General features: G+C 36.8%; 2 protein-coding genes across 3 annotated transcripts; both read left to right on the top strand.

Annotated features, from left to right (window-relative positions):
• Positions 1-764: 764 nt before the first annotated feature.
• On the top strand, positions 765-4,787 carry LOC110722975. Its single transcript, XM_021902250.1, has 4 exons — positions 765-1,207; positions 2,482-3,090; positions 3,442-3,617; positions 3,920-4,787. Exons 1-4 carry the CDS (start codon positions 1,203-1,205, stop codon positions 4,537-4,539), a joined length of 1,410 nt encoding a protein of 469 aa, XP_021757942.1. The 5' UTR covers positions 765-1,202; the 3' UTR covers positions 4,540-4,787.
• A 447-nt stretch (positions 4,788-5,234) lies between these two features.
• Positions 5,235-12,858, top strand: LOC110722952 (dolichyl-diphosphooligosaccharide--protein glycosyltransferase 48 kDa subunit-like). 2 transcript variants are annotated; one of them, XM_021902231.1, is made up of 13 exons: positions 5,235-5,668; positions 5,826-5,965; positions 6,416-6,541; positions 6,672-6,725; positions 6,825-6,938; positions 9,238-9,293; positions 9,390-9,431; positions 10,531-10,606; positions 10,712-10,783; positions 10,866-10,991; positions 11,090-11,194; positions 12,242-12,325; positions 12,417-12,858. In XM_021902231.1, the coding sequence occupies exons 1-13, from the start codon at positions 5,401-5,403 to the stop codon at positions 12,462-12,464; spliced, it is 1,311 nt and encodes a 436-aa protein (XP_021757923.1). In that variant the 5' UTR covers positions 5,235-5,400; the 3' UTR covers positions 12,465-12,858. The 2 variants fall into 2 exon arrangements, with proteins under 2 accessions (XP_021757923.1, XP_021757919.1); XM_021902227.1 differs by having other exon boundaries at positions 11,087-11,194.
• Positions 12,859-13,023: the final 165 nt, after the last annotated feature.

Below are 13,023 nucleotides of genomic sequence, written 5' to 3'. Positions count from 1 at the left end.
TCCTTTCTTTTGCTGACCTGGACCGACTTGGTCTCCCTAGACAAAATGCTTTGATCAACAATAATAAGGTTGTCTAAATTGCATTTAAGGTGATTTGAAATCGGGTTAGGAACAATTTGGGTTGAATTTAGTTTAGGTTAGTAACAAGTCGTGTTGATTTCGAGTCTGGTTAGTAACAGATCGGGTTAAATTTTTGGGCCGGGTTAGTAATTAGTCTGGTAAAATTCGGGTCGGGTCAATAACAAGTCGGGTTGAATTTGGGTAAGGTCAATAACAAGCCGGGTTGATTTTGGGTCGGGTTTGTAACATGTTGGGTTAAATTCGGGTCAGGCTAGGAACGGTTGGTGTTGAATTCAGGTCAGGTTAGTGACAAGTCGGGTTAAATTCGGGTTTTGACGGGTTAAAAAGGGTTTAGGTCAATTTCGGTTCAAGTCGAGTTCAATTCAGGTCAATAATTTACGAGTTATATTCGGGTCGGGTCATATTTAGGGCACTTCATGTTCGAGTTCGGGTCTCACATACTCGGGTCAACTCAGGTGTAGGGTTTGATTTCAGGTCAGGTCAGTACGAGTTTGGGTCACCATTTTTTCGGGTTCAGATAAATCGATTAATAATCGGGTTTGAGTCGATATTTCAGGTCGAGTTAACTTTTGACAGCTCTAATTGATTCTGTGATCAATCTATGGCTGTATGCAAAATTCATTTTGTTAGCCCACTTGAAGCACCAAATACGGGCTTGCACGGTCCGACCAATGCTCAACTTTGATTTGTACTCCGTAATTTCTTTCATCAAATAAAGACAAGCAACTAGCGTTCATCGATAAACTCCCAAATAGCGCGCTTTCCGGGACAAGTGGACAACGACTAATAACGATATTCAATTCAACGTTTCAACCCCTCCCACTCCGACGACTTTTCTCAATTTCCATCAAATTATCCCAGAAAATATACTCTTCACATTCACTCCATTAGTTTCAATCATGAAGTAGTACAAAAACCCAATTTTTTTTTTTTTAATAAAAAGTGCCACAAATCTTGTTACTTTTCCCCCAAAAATTCAAATCTAATGGATGATTATTATATGTACTCAAATATCATGTTGAGACCTCAAAACGACTGAGTTTTGGGTCTTCAAAGAACGGTTTAGATCCCCTTTTCGTATCGTTTCTTCATCACCATTTCCATTTCCCTATCTGGGCACCATGAAGTAAGTTCAAATCTAATATCCTCTCAGTTTTTTCATATTCTTATGTAATCTCTCTATTATATTTGCTGTTATTTATCGAATCGTTTGATTTTCCTTCCTGTCTAGATTTAGTTGTCACGTTACTTGTTGTACGTTATTACGTATGACAGTAGGGTTCTGAATAGACTGCTGGTATGGCAACTAAAAAAAAAACCCTTTTCAATTAATTGTAGTTTATTGATCCGGCATTGGGAAAATCGTGATACAGTTATCAGTGTTTTAGATTAGCCTTTCTGATAGATTATGTAGGGAAACATGTTTAGTGTGATGCACATGATGATGTGTAAAAAAAGTAACTTTATAGTACTGTATGTCAATACTAGATTGGTAGGTATTACTTAAACACTAGACATGTAACAGCATGAATATGCTTGATAAATGGTATCTATGTCCGGAATTAATAGTTGCATATACTATTTTAGAATGTCCAAAAAAGTTGTCAAATTTCTTATCTATAAGTAGTGGATTGTTGAATTTCTTTTGGCTGAATGATCGGAAATGGGAATGGATAGAAATGAAACAAATTTTTAAAATGTTCTTTTTGTAATGCCATGTTAGGTGTATATCAATTTCAGAGGGATTGGGAAATTGTGATAATGATGTCTAGATTGAGGTTCTACAATGCAAACTCAGTATACACTAATGTTGGGTTTTTAGGCTTATAGGGGTGACTAAATCGCGATGTTGAGTTTGGCCTATATTGGCTTGGTTCTGAGCCTCTTAACTGCTATATTATGAGCTTGGATTTACGAGCTGAAGGCAATATAATACCTCAATTTGTAACATTTATATTGCTAATGCTTTACAGTAAGCTTGTTTGTTGTAGAGGATGTGCAGTACTATTTAGCACAATTCTCTGATGCTGCAGGACCAGCCATTGGTATCTATCCTATGCTTGTTGCTTGGTTGAGAAATTAGCAATATAATATACAAAGTATTGTAGTAAATTTCCGTTCATTAACAATTTTTAGAGTCGATTTAGCTGTTCTTCTAAGATAATATAAGCAAATTAGAAAATGTTATCTTATTTAAGCAAACATGGCCGTTGAGTTCCTGTCATTGGTAGGCTGAAACATGTAGCATTTTTCATCCTGTCCGTGGCTGGTTCTTAGCTGTTGTGCAGTTGTGTTGTGACAGTTATACCCATTGCCTCTTTGTAGTCTTAAGGTTTTTCGGTTTTCCTTCTTTTCTTGTCTTGACTTGTGTGACATTTTGGAATTGGATTGCATTTGCAGAGCAAGGAAGATCTTTGGGATATCTCTGTCCCTAATTCTCATCAATATGGCCGCTGTAATGGAAAAGGCAGATGAAAATCTACTCCCGTCTGTGTACACTGAAGTTAGTCAAGCTTTTAATGTTGGACCTGCTGATCTGGGGTATCTGACATTTGTCAGAAACTTTGTGCGAGGATTGGCATCTCCTTTGGCTGGGATACTTGTCATCAACTATGACCGTCCAACAATACTTGCAATGGGAACTCTCTTTTGGGCAGTATCAACTGCAGCTGTGGGTGTAAGCCAGCAATTTATGCAAGTTGCTTTCTGGAGGGCTGTCAATGGTTTTGGTCTAGCAATTGTGATACCAGCACTCCAATCGTTCATAGCTGACAGCTACCTAGAAGGTGTAAGAGGGACTGGTTTTGGGTTGCTTAGCTTTGTTGGTAGTTTTGGTGGAATTGGAGGTGGTGTTGTGGCAACAGTCATGGCTGGTCACGAATTCTGGGGTGTAGCTGGCTGGAGAGTCGCTTTTATCATGATGGCTTGTCTGAGTATGACGATTGGCTTACTTGTTTTCCTGTTTGTTGAAGACCCAAGAAAGATTTCCTCTTCCGAAGCTTCTGATAGGTAAATATTACTCTCTTGAATTGTCACTATTATCATTGATGCCTTGCTAAATCCTAATCACCGGTGTCCCATCAATGTAACATTATTTTTTAAAACAAAAAAATATTTTTGGTGTCATTTCTGTTGTACTTGAATGACTTTGTGCCATGATGAGGCCTCTAGATTTGTTTTATTAAGTCTGGCCGTCTGGGGGTACAGTAGGCGTGAATGAAAATATAGTTTTATAATTATACTTGAACTTGTAATGTACAAGGAGACATATTCTTTTGTGGTATATTACTAGCACATATTATCTTCATAAACTTCCATGTCGGAATTCTTTGAGGTCCATATCTGTTTCAATTATTGCAGGAGTGCTCTGATTGTTAAATATGGTGGAAGTTCAAAATCCGTTTGGAATGAGTCACTGATAGCAATGAAAGCTGTTATGAAGGTTCAAACATTTCGGGTTATTGTTTTGCAGGGCCTGATGGGTTCACTTCCATGGACAGCCATGGTATTTTTTACCATGTGGTTCGAATTGATTGGTGAGTATGTTTTAAGAGCTCCATAATGTAATCTAATTACGTGATGGATCCCTGATGTTATTAATGACATCTATCAACAATTTAAAACAAAGGTTTTGATTCATAGGATAATAGTAGAAAGTATATATGAAGTATCTTGCATATTTCCTTCAATTACTTCACTATTCTATGATTCTATCCGTGTCACCTTTGTTTTTGCTTACTAAATGACTCTTACCAATTTCCACTTCCCTGGAAAATCAAGCACTAGTTCTGATGAACCTGCAGCTAACTAGGACTTTATCTGTATCTGTTGCCTCCAGGGTTTGATCATAATTCTTCAGCAGGGCTCCTTAGTCTCTTTGCTTTTGGAACTGCAAGTGGTGCCCTCCTTGGTGGGATGATTGCTGACCGGATTACACGTTTCTATCCCTATTCGGGCAGAATAATGTGCGCTCAATTCAGTGCATCCATGGGCATCCCATTCTCATGGTTCCTCCTCACAGTGATTCCTCAGTCTGTGAACAGTTGGTATATTTATGGAACCACTCTATTCTTCATGGGCCTGATCATCAGCTGGAATGGAGCTGCTGCAAATGCACCCATGTTCTCTCAAGTGGTGCCTGCTAAGCACAGGACAATGATATATTCTTTTGATCGTGCATTTGAGGGCTCCTTCTCTTCCTTTGCTGCACCACTGGTTGGAATACTCTCGGAGAAGATATATGGGTACGATCCAAAATCTGTCCATCCCGGTGGAGGGTCAACCCAGGAGGCCTATGCCTTGTCCCGTGGGCTTCTTACAATGATGGCAGTTCCATTTGGTTTATGCTGCTTGTTTTATTCACCGTTGTATTGTGTATTTAAGCAGGACCGTGAAAGGGCTAGGCTAGCTAGTTTAAGGGAGGAAGTTGCTCTTAGTTCAGCAGTTGACAAGGAGTGATCCATCTTTTCTCCGAAGAATTTGCTGCTCTTAAGAGCTAGGTCATGTTAGCATTGTCGACTTAAGGATTACACTTTTTTTTGCTAGAATTATACCACACGAGTTTAGAGGTGCTTGCAAATATCCACGAGACCATTCTAGCTAGTAGCTACAAAATGTAAAATGCTCCTCTTGTACACAAATTGAATTGATTGGCCAAAAAGGCCAAAATTTATTAAACAACTTTGTGAAGTTTGTATTGTTTTTTACTATAGGAGAAAAAACAACTATAACCTAAACAAAAATGCTTTATATCAATCAAAATGTGTAGTTATTGTTTCATACAAATAATATATGGAGTAATAATAACACATTTTGATTTTTTTTTTTTTTTTTTGGGTGTTTAGAGAGCCAAAATGGCTTTTGGGAGGGAAACTCTAACTACTTGAACTATCCCTTACTCTGATAACACATTTTGAATGCTAATGCCTAATACAAAGTATGATTCTAAATTTTAGCGTCTACTTTCTCAATCAAATTATAAATACGAATCTTCATTATACTATGTAAAGAGATATAGTATAAATTATTAAATTGCTATATCTATCGGTACTAGCATATCAAAGTCATTCACAATCGAGTGATTTTTTAAAATTTTATACAGTGCTCCGTAACAAATACTTCATACTTCGTATAAGTTGAAGAGGCAAAGAGAATAAATCCTCATTCTAATCACTAATCTTCAAGCCAGTAAGTGGGCTAGGTAGTTACACTCCGAGAAGACGACCAGCACAAACTCGGTCAAGCTCTCTATTCCAACTTAACCAAAACCTCTCTTTTTCCAGATCTCTGCGCATGTAATCAAAACTTAAAACCCTAACAATGGCGAAAATCCTCTGCATCTTCACCATTTTCTCTCTCCTCTTCTCACTCTCAACCGCCTTCGATCCAGTCAAGCCGACCGATCGAAAGATCCTCGTCATTCTAGACGATGCATCTTACAAATCTTCTCACTCAATTTACTTCAATTCTCTGCAATCTCGTGGTTATAACCTAGATTTCAAGCTTTCAGATGACCGCAAAATCGCTCTTCAACGTTATGGTCATTACTTGTACGACGGCCTCATTCTCTTCTCTCCTTCTTCTGATAGTAAGTATAGCTTTTCTCTAATTTCTCTCAATTTTGATTGATTCAATTGTTTTCGCATGAATTTCTATTTGTGCATTGTACAATCGGTTGTGCCGTTGATGAATTGGTTTTTTTGAGCTATGGAAGTTTGATTTTTGACTGTTATTTGTTGTGGAAGGTATTGGAGAAGGATCGTTGAAGTTGAATGATGTGTTGGATTTTGTTGATTCTGGACATGATTTGATTGTTGCTGCTAATGCCAATGCATCTGATTTTATCCGTAATGTTGCTTCAGAGTGTGGTATTGATTTTGAGGATGTAAGTGTTTCTGCAGCATAAGATATCTCGATTTTCGTTCATTTTCGAATTTATGCATAGAAGTTGGATATCTTCAGTAATTGTTTGTGATGCATTGTGCATACTTTAAAGAGATTGGTTCATTATCAAAATTTGTTGATCTTGTTAAATGAATTTTGGAAAAAATTTCATTCACAAGACTAAATTTCTGTTCAATTTGTAATTAAGCGTAATTCACAAGACTAAATTTCTGTTCAATTTGGTAATTAAGCATTGAATATATTGAGAAATTGTTTGAGGTTAGAGAAACATAAAATCTTGATATATGTTTGGCAACTACGGTAAGCATGGCTCTGGTTTTACAGCTCATCTATAGTTGGAGTTTTGTGATACGGATTAGCTTGGATTAATATGGACTAAACTGATCATATTGTCCTGTTCGTTTCGGCTTTTAACATTTAATTGGCATAGGATACGGCAGCTGTTGTTGTAGATCATACCAGCTATTCAGTATCTGAAATTGAAGGTGATCATACACTAATTGCCAGTGATAATATCATCAAATCCGATGTGATTCTTGGGAAAAAGAAGATTGAGGTCAGTTTCCGATTCAGTTTTCTTTTCTTGATGACTACATGTAGTTCATTAGTTATTCCATTATTCAGTTTCCGATTCAATTTTCTTTTCTTGATAACATATCTAAATGTTATTGGGTGTTATTTATTAGGCTCCTGTGCTATTTAGGGGGATTGCGCACTCAGTAAATGCTGCTAGTAGTCTGGTAAGTGATTCTATCTTTTTGTTGTGGTTCACTGTTGAAATTTAAGAGCTAAGATGTGATGTTTCATCATGTTTCTGACAAGTTTAACTCTTAAATCAGGCATTGAAGGTTCTCTCAGCTTCTCCGGCAGCATATTCTGCTAATCCAAACCACAAGCTTTCAAAACCTCCAGCTTTGACTGGGACTTCCATCTCCCTGGTTTCAGTTGTCCAGGTTTCACTTTCAATTTCTCTTCATGTTTGCATTGCATCTGAAAACAATACGCTACAGTAGTAAATATGCTATCATGACCTCTTAGTCCTATTTAGAACTTATTTTATTGGTTGGATTGATGTGGATTTTCTCTGATAAATCATAATTCGTACTTACTAGCCTGAGCCTTTTTTAATAATTTTTTTTTTATTTTATAATCTCAAGCCCTTTAATCTGGGTTATGGACCAGAAATTACTGAAGTAGAAGGGTCATGGTCATGAATATGCTTTATTGGTTATGGCATGCGATAGTGTTTAATTCTTGAATACTGCATTACTCAATATCTGCAGCTCTGCTTTTTAACTATGTAACTTAGCCTTTGGTGATGCTTCTTTTATGATGCTCTTGTTAAGGTTAAAGTGTTAAACCATTCACTAGTGTGTACATTTGGTGGCCAATAGTATAAAATATCCTAGTTATCTTTCAATTATCTATATGGATGGCTCAATTATATGTTCTGGTACTTGCTTTCAACTTTATACCCAAGGCTATCAATTTGACCAATAATATGCTGCTATCTTTCAATTAACTACAGAGCTGGCTCAATTATCATGTGCAATTTAAATAATATACGCTCAACCTTCAATGTCATGTTTAATAAAAATGAAGATACGGCATAAAATGCAAAAGTTTCATCAAATTACTTGTTAGCAATATGAAGTAGCTATACAATTATGCTTATATGTGAAATTAACTAAACGATACACTGAAATTACCATATTATATGCTATTGGAAGTAAAAAACACCATTCATTAATATTACCCAATCAGATGCAGATGTTCTAATAAAAAAAAGTGTTAACTGATAAAGAATGATGTAGATAATCATGCATTATTGCATCATGAATATGAGCCAAAAGCAAAATCTAGTAGCCAAAAACCAAAAATAGTTCTCCAAACATTAATCACTATTTATAAAGGCAGTTGAAAAATGGGGTTTGGGAGAGAATCGAGCCAGCGATTTTCATTGAGGAAGAGTTTGTACCTTACCACTAAACCACAACTAACTGATTTTTGGCTTGACAAAGTGTATATATCCTATCTATATGGAGGCCCCAACCAAAACCAACTTATGGACCCTGTGAGATTGCACAGCTCATTAACCGACCCGACCCTAGATATCTATATGACTATATGTGATGCATATCAGTTTATAACTAGTAGGTGCATTATGCATTCATGTGATTGTTCCACTATTTGTTTTATGCATAATGTGTAGTGATTTTAGTTGCTTTTACTGTAATTCATTTCCTGACATCTTCCGCAGCTAATATACTCCCTCCGTTTCTTATTTCTTGCAACAAAGGGGGTAGCGCGGTTCCCAAGTCAAAACTTTTTAAGCATACTTAATAAAAAATAAGGGCATGTAAATGATGTAATTAAGGAGGAGAGAGGGTAAATAATTTATCCAACTAAAAAAGCAATTAAGCAACCGAAGTCAAGCACCACCACCGATGAACGCACGCCACCCACAACCATCACCCAAACCACCGACCCAGACCCGTGCCACCAAACCCACGAAACCATCAAAACCACCCCTCCACCCCTGCGAAACCAACGACCACCGGATCTAGACCCACCGACACCACCAACACCAACTAAACCACTATAGTACCACCAAAACCACCCAGATGCACGCCCCCAAACCTACGAGTCCCTGCGAAACCACCAATACCACAACCACGAGTCCACGACCAACAAACCCACCGACACCACCAAAACCACCAACGAAACCACCGAACCCAGCCAGCACAAACCACCGACGACCCACCAAAAAGCTAAAAACTACCAATCCCGACAAACCACCAAATTCACTAAGAACGGTGAACCACCAAACCCGATGAACAACCAAACCCGACACCACTAATGACCCACCAAAGCCACTAACAATCAGAGTTGAAGAAAATCCACCAAACTAGTGATTTGATTATGAGAGATGCATGAAGAAGATGATAATGAGAGATGGAGGAGGAGAGAGAAAGATAATGAGTCTGATTTCATAGATAAGTAATTTAGATTAGGATTATAATGGGTTGCAAATCTTGCAATTATGTGTAGCATTATGTGTTAACATTTTTTTAGTAAGGGTAAATTGGTCATTTTGACAGCAAAAAGTTTCCAAATAAAGAAAAATATGAGTTTGTTGCAAGAAATGTGAACCACCCCAAAATTCAAATGTTGCAAGAAATAAGAAACGGAGGGAGTATATTGCAGTCAGCAACATTTACATGATGTTGTCTTGTTGATGCAAACTTGCAGGCTAGAAACAATGCTCGAGTTCTGATTTCTGGCTCTTTGGATATGTTTAGTGACCGGTATGTGGTTTCTCCATTGAGGATCTTCTATATATATATAATCCCTTGTATGTATTATTATTATTATTTTATTATTTTTATTTTTGGGTGATACAGGTTTCTCAGGTCAAATGTCCAAAAAGCTGGGACCTCATTTAAGTAAGTCCTGCTCAAATACTTGTTGCTTGGTGCCTTGACTGCTTGTTGAGTCCATATTTTTCTTTAAGTCACCGTCTTTGTTGAGGCGTTAATGATTAAACAGGAAATTGAAAGAATGTCCACTATATATTAGCCAGAATATTTGTTAACTTTTCCTTTACAGACGGTTCCTTAAGATTATTCATGTTAGCCGACCCCAAATCATTTTAGGACTAAGGTTTATTGTTGTTGACTTATTGTTGTCCAATATAAGGTAGCCGCTGCTTGTAATTGTTGAAGGGTCACTGGGATATGTGTAGTGGGCGCTAATGGAGCAGTGGTTGTAGGCTTGTAGCATTGATGATATAAGCAGCAAAAAAGAAGAGGAAAATGTTCGATTTTTTATATTAAGAAATCTTAGAGTAAAGTGCTTGTGTATGTGCATGAGATCAAGAAATACTCGTACATTAGTGTTGGTGACTTGCTAGTGGCAGCCAAACAAAACAGTAAAATTCTTTCTGCAATATTTCCTCTCTTTTCTTCTGGTGTTTTTTTTTTAGTTTAGCTGTCACAAGAAGTGTCAATTGGATACGTCAGTTCTCTTTCTTTGTATAATATGCAATAATCTTATTTCCTGAGGGAATGGAAACGCAATTTTGGCGCTCTCCTGTTCTTAATATGCAATAATCTTTCTTATTATGCAATAATCTTTCTTAATCTTTGTTTAATGAAGGTCTTGTCATACCATTTTGGTATGTTAGGATAATTTTTTTTTCCGTAATAGGTTACTACTTGCATGATACATTATATTCATTCAGTATGCATCACGGGGGTCGAAATTTACAGGCATCTTTATTTTCTACTCCAGTGGTTCTGTAATCTGTACACTGGATGGATAATATCCCCTCCCTGTGGTTGCAATGATCCTCACAATCATCATGATAGTTACCATTCAAGATGTGGCTAGAATTAGAGCATGTTAGGTGCACTTGAACCTTTATTTACATGGTCTTGGTCGTGTAAATGTAAAAACGCATCCTGTTTCTAGCTTGTAATCTAGATAAAATCTAAATACATTTTATGTGTCAAGGAGGTGTAAGATTTGGTTTCTATGCTACAGGTATGAAAAATCTGGTAATGAGCAGTTTTTAACAGAGTTAAGCAAATGGATATTCCATGAGAGGGGTCATCTAAAGGTATGCCACATTCATTTACTCTGTCACGACTCACGACTCATGAAGTGATTATTTGCTTATATGTTATTGTCTTTTTACTTGTAATAATATTGGCTCTTTATTTAGGCTGTCAATGTTAAACATCGTAAACTTGGGGAAACAAATGAACCTTCCATCTATCGCATCAAGGATGACCTGGTAATGCTTAATTTTTTAGTTATTATACCTGAACTGGTTGGGAGGGAACCAACGGGCTCTCATAGAGTTGACTTTATTTCAGGAATACTCTGTTGAGATATACGAGTGGTCTGGATCAAGCTGGGAGCCCTATGTGGCTGATGATGTGCAATTGCAGTTCTACTTGATGAGCCCCTATGTGTTAAAGACCCTATCAAAAGATAAGACGGTAATCTCATGGATTATCCGTAACTTTGTTGGACTTTAAATTGGCTTTATTTGGTTGGTTTTATCGTATATTCAATTATTGGTATTTTTGGTCAGCAGGGATTATATCACACATCATTCAAAGTTCCAGATGTTTATGGGGTTTTCCAGTTCAAGATTGAGTATCAGAGACTTGGTTATACAAGCTTGTCTCTTGCGAAACAGGTGATCTTCTTTACTGATCCATATCAGCTTTATATTTAATACGCCCTTTCTTATAACGGGGAGTTTATCTAAGCTTTTTACTAGTCAGAGTTGCTTTAAATTTTGGGAAATTCTACATTATACCCATGAGGTATTGACTATTCCACGTTGTACCCCTCCCTTTGAAAAGTTCCACGCTGTAACCTCAAAGTCCCAAAAGTGATTAAGTTGTACCCCTACTGTTATCCCTCCGTTGCATGTTGCCGTTAGTGGGGCCCACTTTACACCTATTTTTTTTTTTCTCGATTTTTGTGCTAACAAATTTCCCATTAAGGTTTTAGGGGTCACTTTAGGCATAAAGGGTCCAAATTGAGCTCGAATTTTGCATAAAAGTAACGTAAAAGCCCCGTTTTATGAATTTTAAATTTAACTATGAGAATTCAAATTCACAAAACGGGACTTTTACGTTATTTTTTTCAAAATCTGAGCTCAATTTGGACCCTTTATGACTAAAATGACCTCTAAAACCTTTAATGGGACATTTTTTAGCACGAAAATCGAGAAAAAAAAATAAATAGGTGTAAAGTGGGCCCCACTAACGGCAACATGTAACGGAGGGATAACGGCAGGGGTACAGTTTAATCACTTTTGGAACCTTGAGGTTATAACGTGGAACTTTTCAAAGGGAGGGGCACAACGTGGAATAGTCAATACCTCGGGGGTATTATGTAGAATTTCCCTTAAATTTTTCATTGTTATGATAGTGGCTTGGACTAATGCCTTGTGATGCGTATGTTTATGGAAGTTTTAGCATCAGATGATTTCATTGGCCGTATGGCATTTTTATATTATTTTAATAAATTTATAGCCCATTAGCTTTGTGGTAAATTAATTAGTGATATAACTTGGCTGCAATAAAATAAAGTACTATCTATGAACAGAAAAGAATGTCTTTAATTATCATTGTTCTTTTCTGTTCAGTCATCCTCCTGCTGCATTATAGTGTGGTTGTTGTTAGTGCTGCATGCCTGCATTTACTGAAAGCAAATCAAATATTGTTAATTGCAGATTCCAGTACGTCCATACAATCATGACGAATATGAAAGATTTTTACCAGTGGCTTTTCCTTACTATGGGGCTTCATTCTCGACGGTATCCTCAAAATTTCGTACATGTTACATCTATATAAACTAGATGGCAATACTTAGAAGTAAAACTGATTGCCTGTTTTGAATGGTTGCAGATGGTTGCCTTCTTTATCTTCAGTATTCTTTACCTGTACCACAAGTAGAACCCATCTTCAGGCTGTCACTGTGGGTATGCCCTTATTTGAGACTACAGTCTTTGCTGCGAGGATCAATTCATGATTTTGTTACTTTCAATATCTGAAGCTTTGCGACATCTACAATTACCATGATGTTTTGACGATTTAAGAAGCCGTTGGTGACCTATTTCCGTTGTAGGTCCAGAAAGCCATTATAGTTAGCCGAGGTAATTAGTAATAGCTAATCGAAGATAGTTTGAAGATACCTAAAAGAGGCTGATGTAAGAGCATTTGAGTTAATCTGAGTTAAATTTATTACAGATGCATTTGTAATTTAAGTGCACTTGGGGTCCTTGCAGCCTGAAATTGATATATGAGGTACGCTCCTGATGAGATGGCATCCCTGCTTTTAGGATACTAATTATCTCTTCTCCAATGATTTTAAATCCTAATTTTCTTACATAGAATTGTGATTTTATATCTCAGTTGTAATGGAAAGATTTAACATTATTAAAGTGGAAGAAGTGTAAAAGTTCAAGGGGAAAAAAAAAAAAAAAACTAAAGTTAATCTATGGAAAAAACAAAA

Source organism: Chenopodium quinoa, unplaced genomic scaffold, assembly GCF_001683475.1.
Source record: "Chenopodium quinoa cultivar QQ74 unplaced genomic scaffold, ASM168347v1, whole genome shotgun sequence".
Lineage (NCBI taxonomy): Eukaryota > Viridiplantae > Streptophyta > Magnoliopsida > Caryophyllales > Amaranthaceae > Chenopodium > Chenopodium quinoa.
This window is presented reverse-complemented; position numbering and strand designations above follow the sequence as displayed.

Coding starts and splice junctions, on each gene's coding strand:
- LOC110722975 (XM_021902250.1), top strand. Junction 3,091..3,441: donor TCTTCCGAAGCTTCTGATAG/GTAAATATTACT, acceptor CAATTATTGCAG/GAGTGCTCTGATTGTTAAAT. Junction 3,618..3,919: donor CATGTGGTTCGAATTGATTG/GTGAGTATGTTT, acceptor TGTTGCCTCCAG/GGTTTGATCATAATTCTTCA.
- LOC110722952 (XM_021902227.1), top strand. CDS start 5,401: ATGGCGAAAATCCTCTGCATCTTCACCATTTTCTCTCTCCTCTTCTCA. Junction 6,726..6,824: donor TAAATGCTGCTAGTAGTCTG/GTAAGTGATTCT, acceptor CTCTTAAATCAG/GCATTGAAGGTTCTCTCAGC. Junction 10,607..10,711: donor ATGAGAGGGGTCATCTAAAG/GTATGCCACATT, acceptor CTCTTTATTTAG/GCTGTCAATGTTAAACATCG.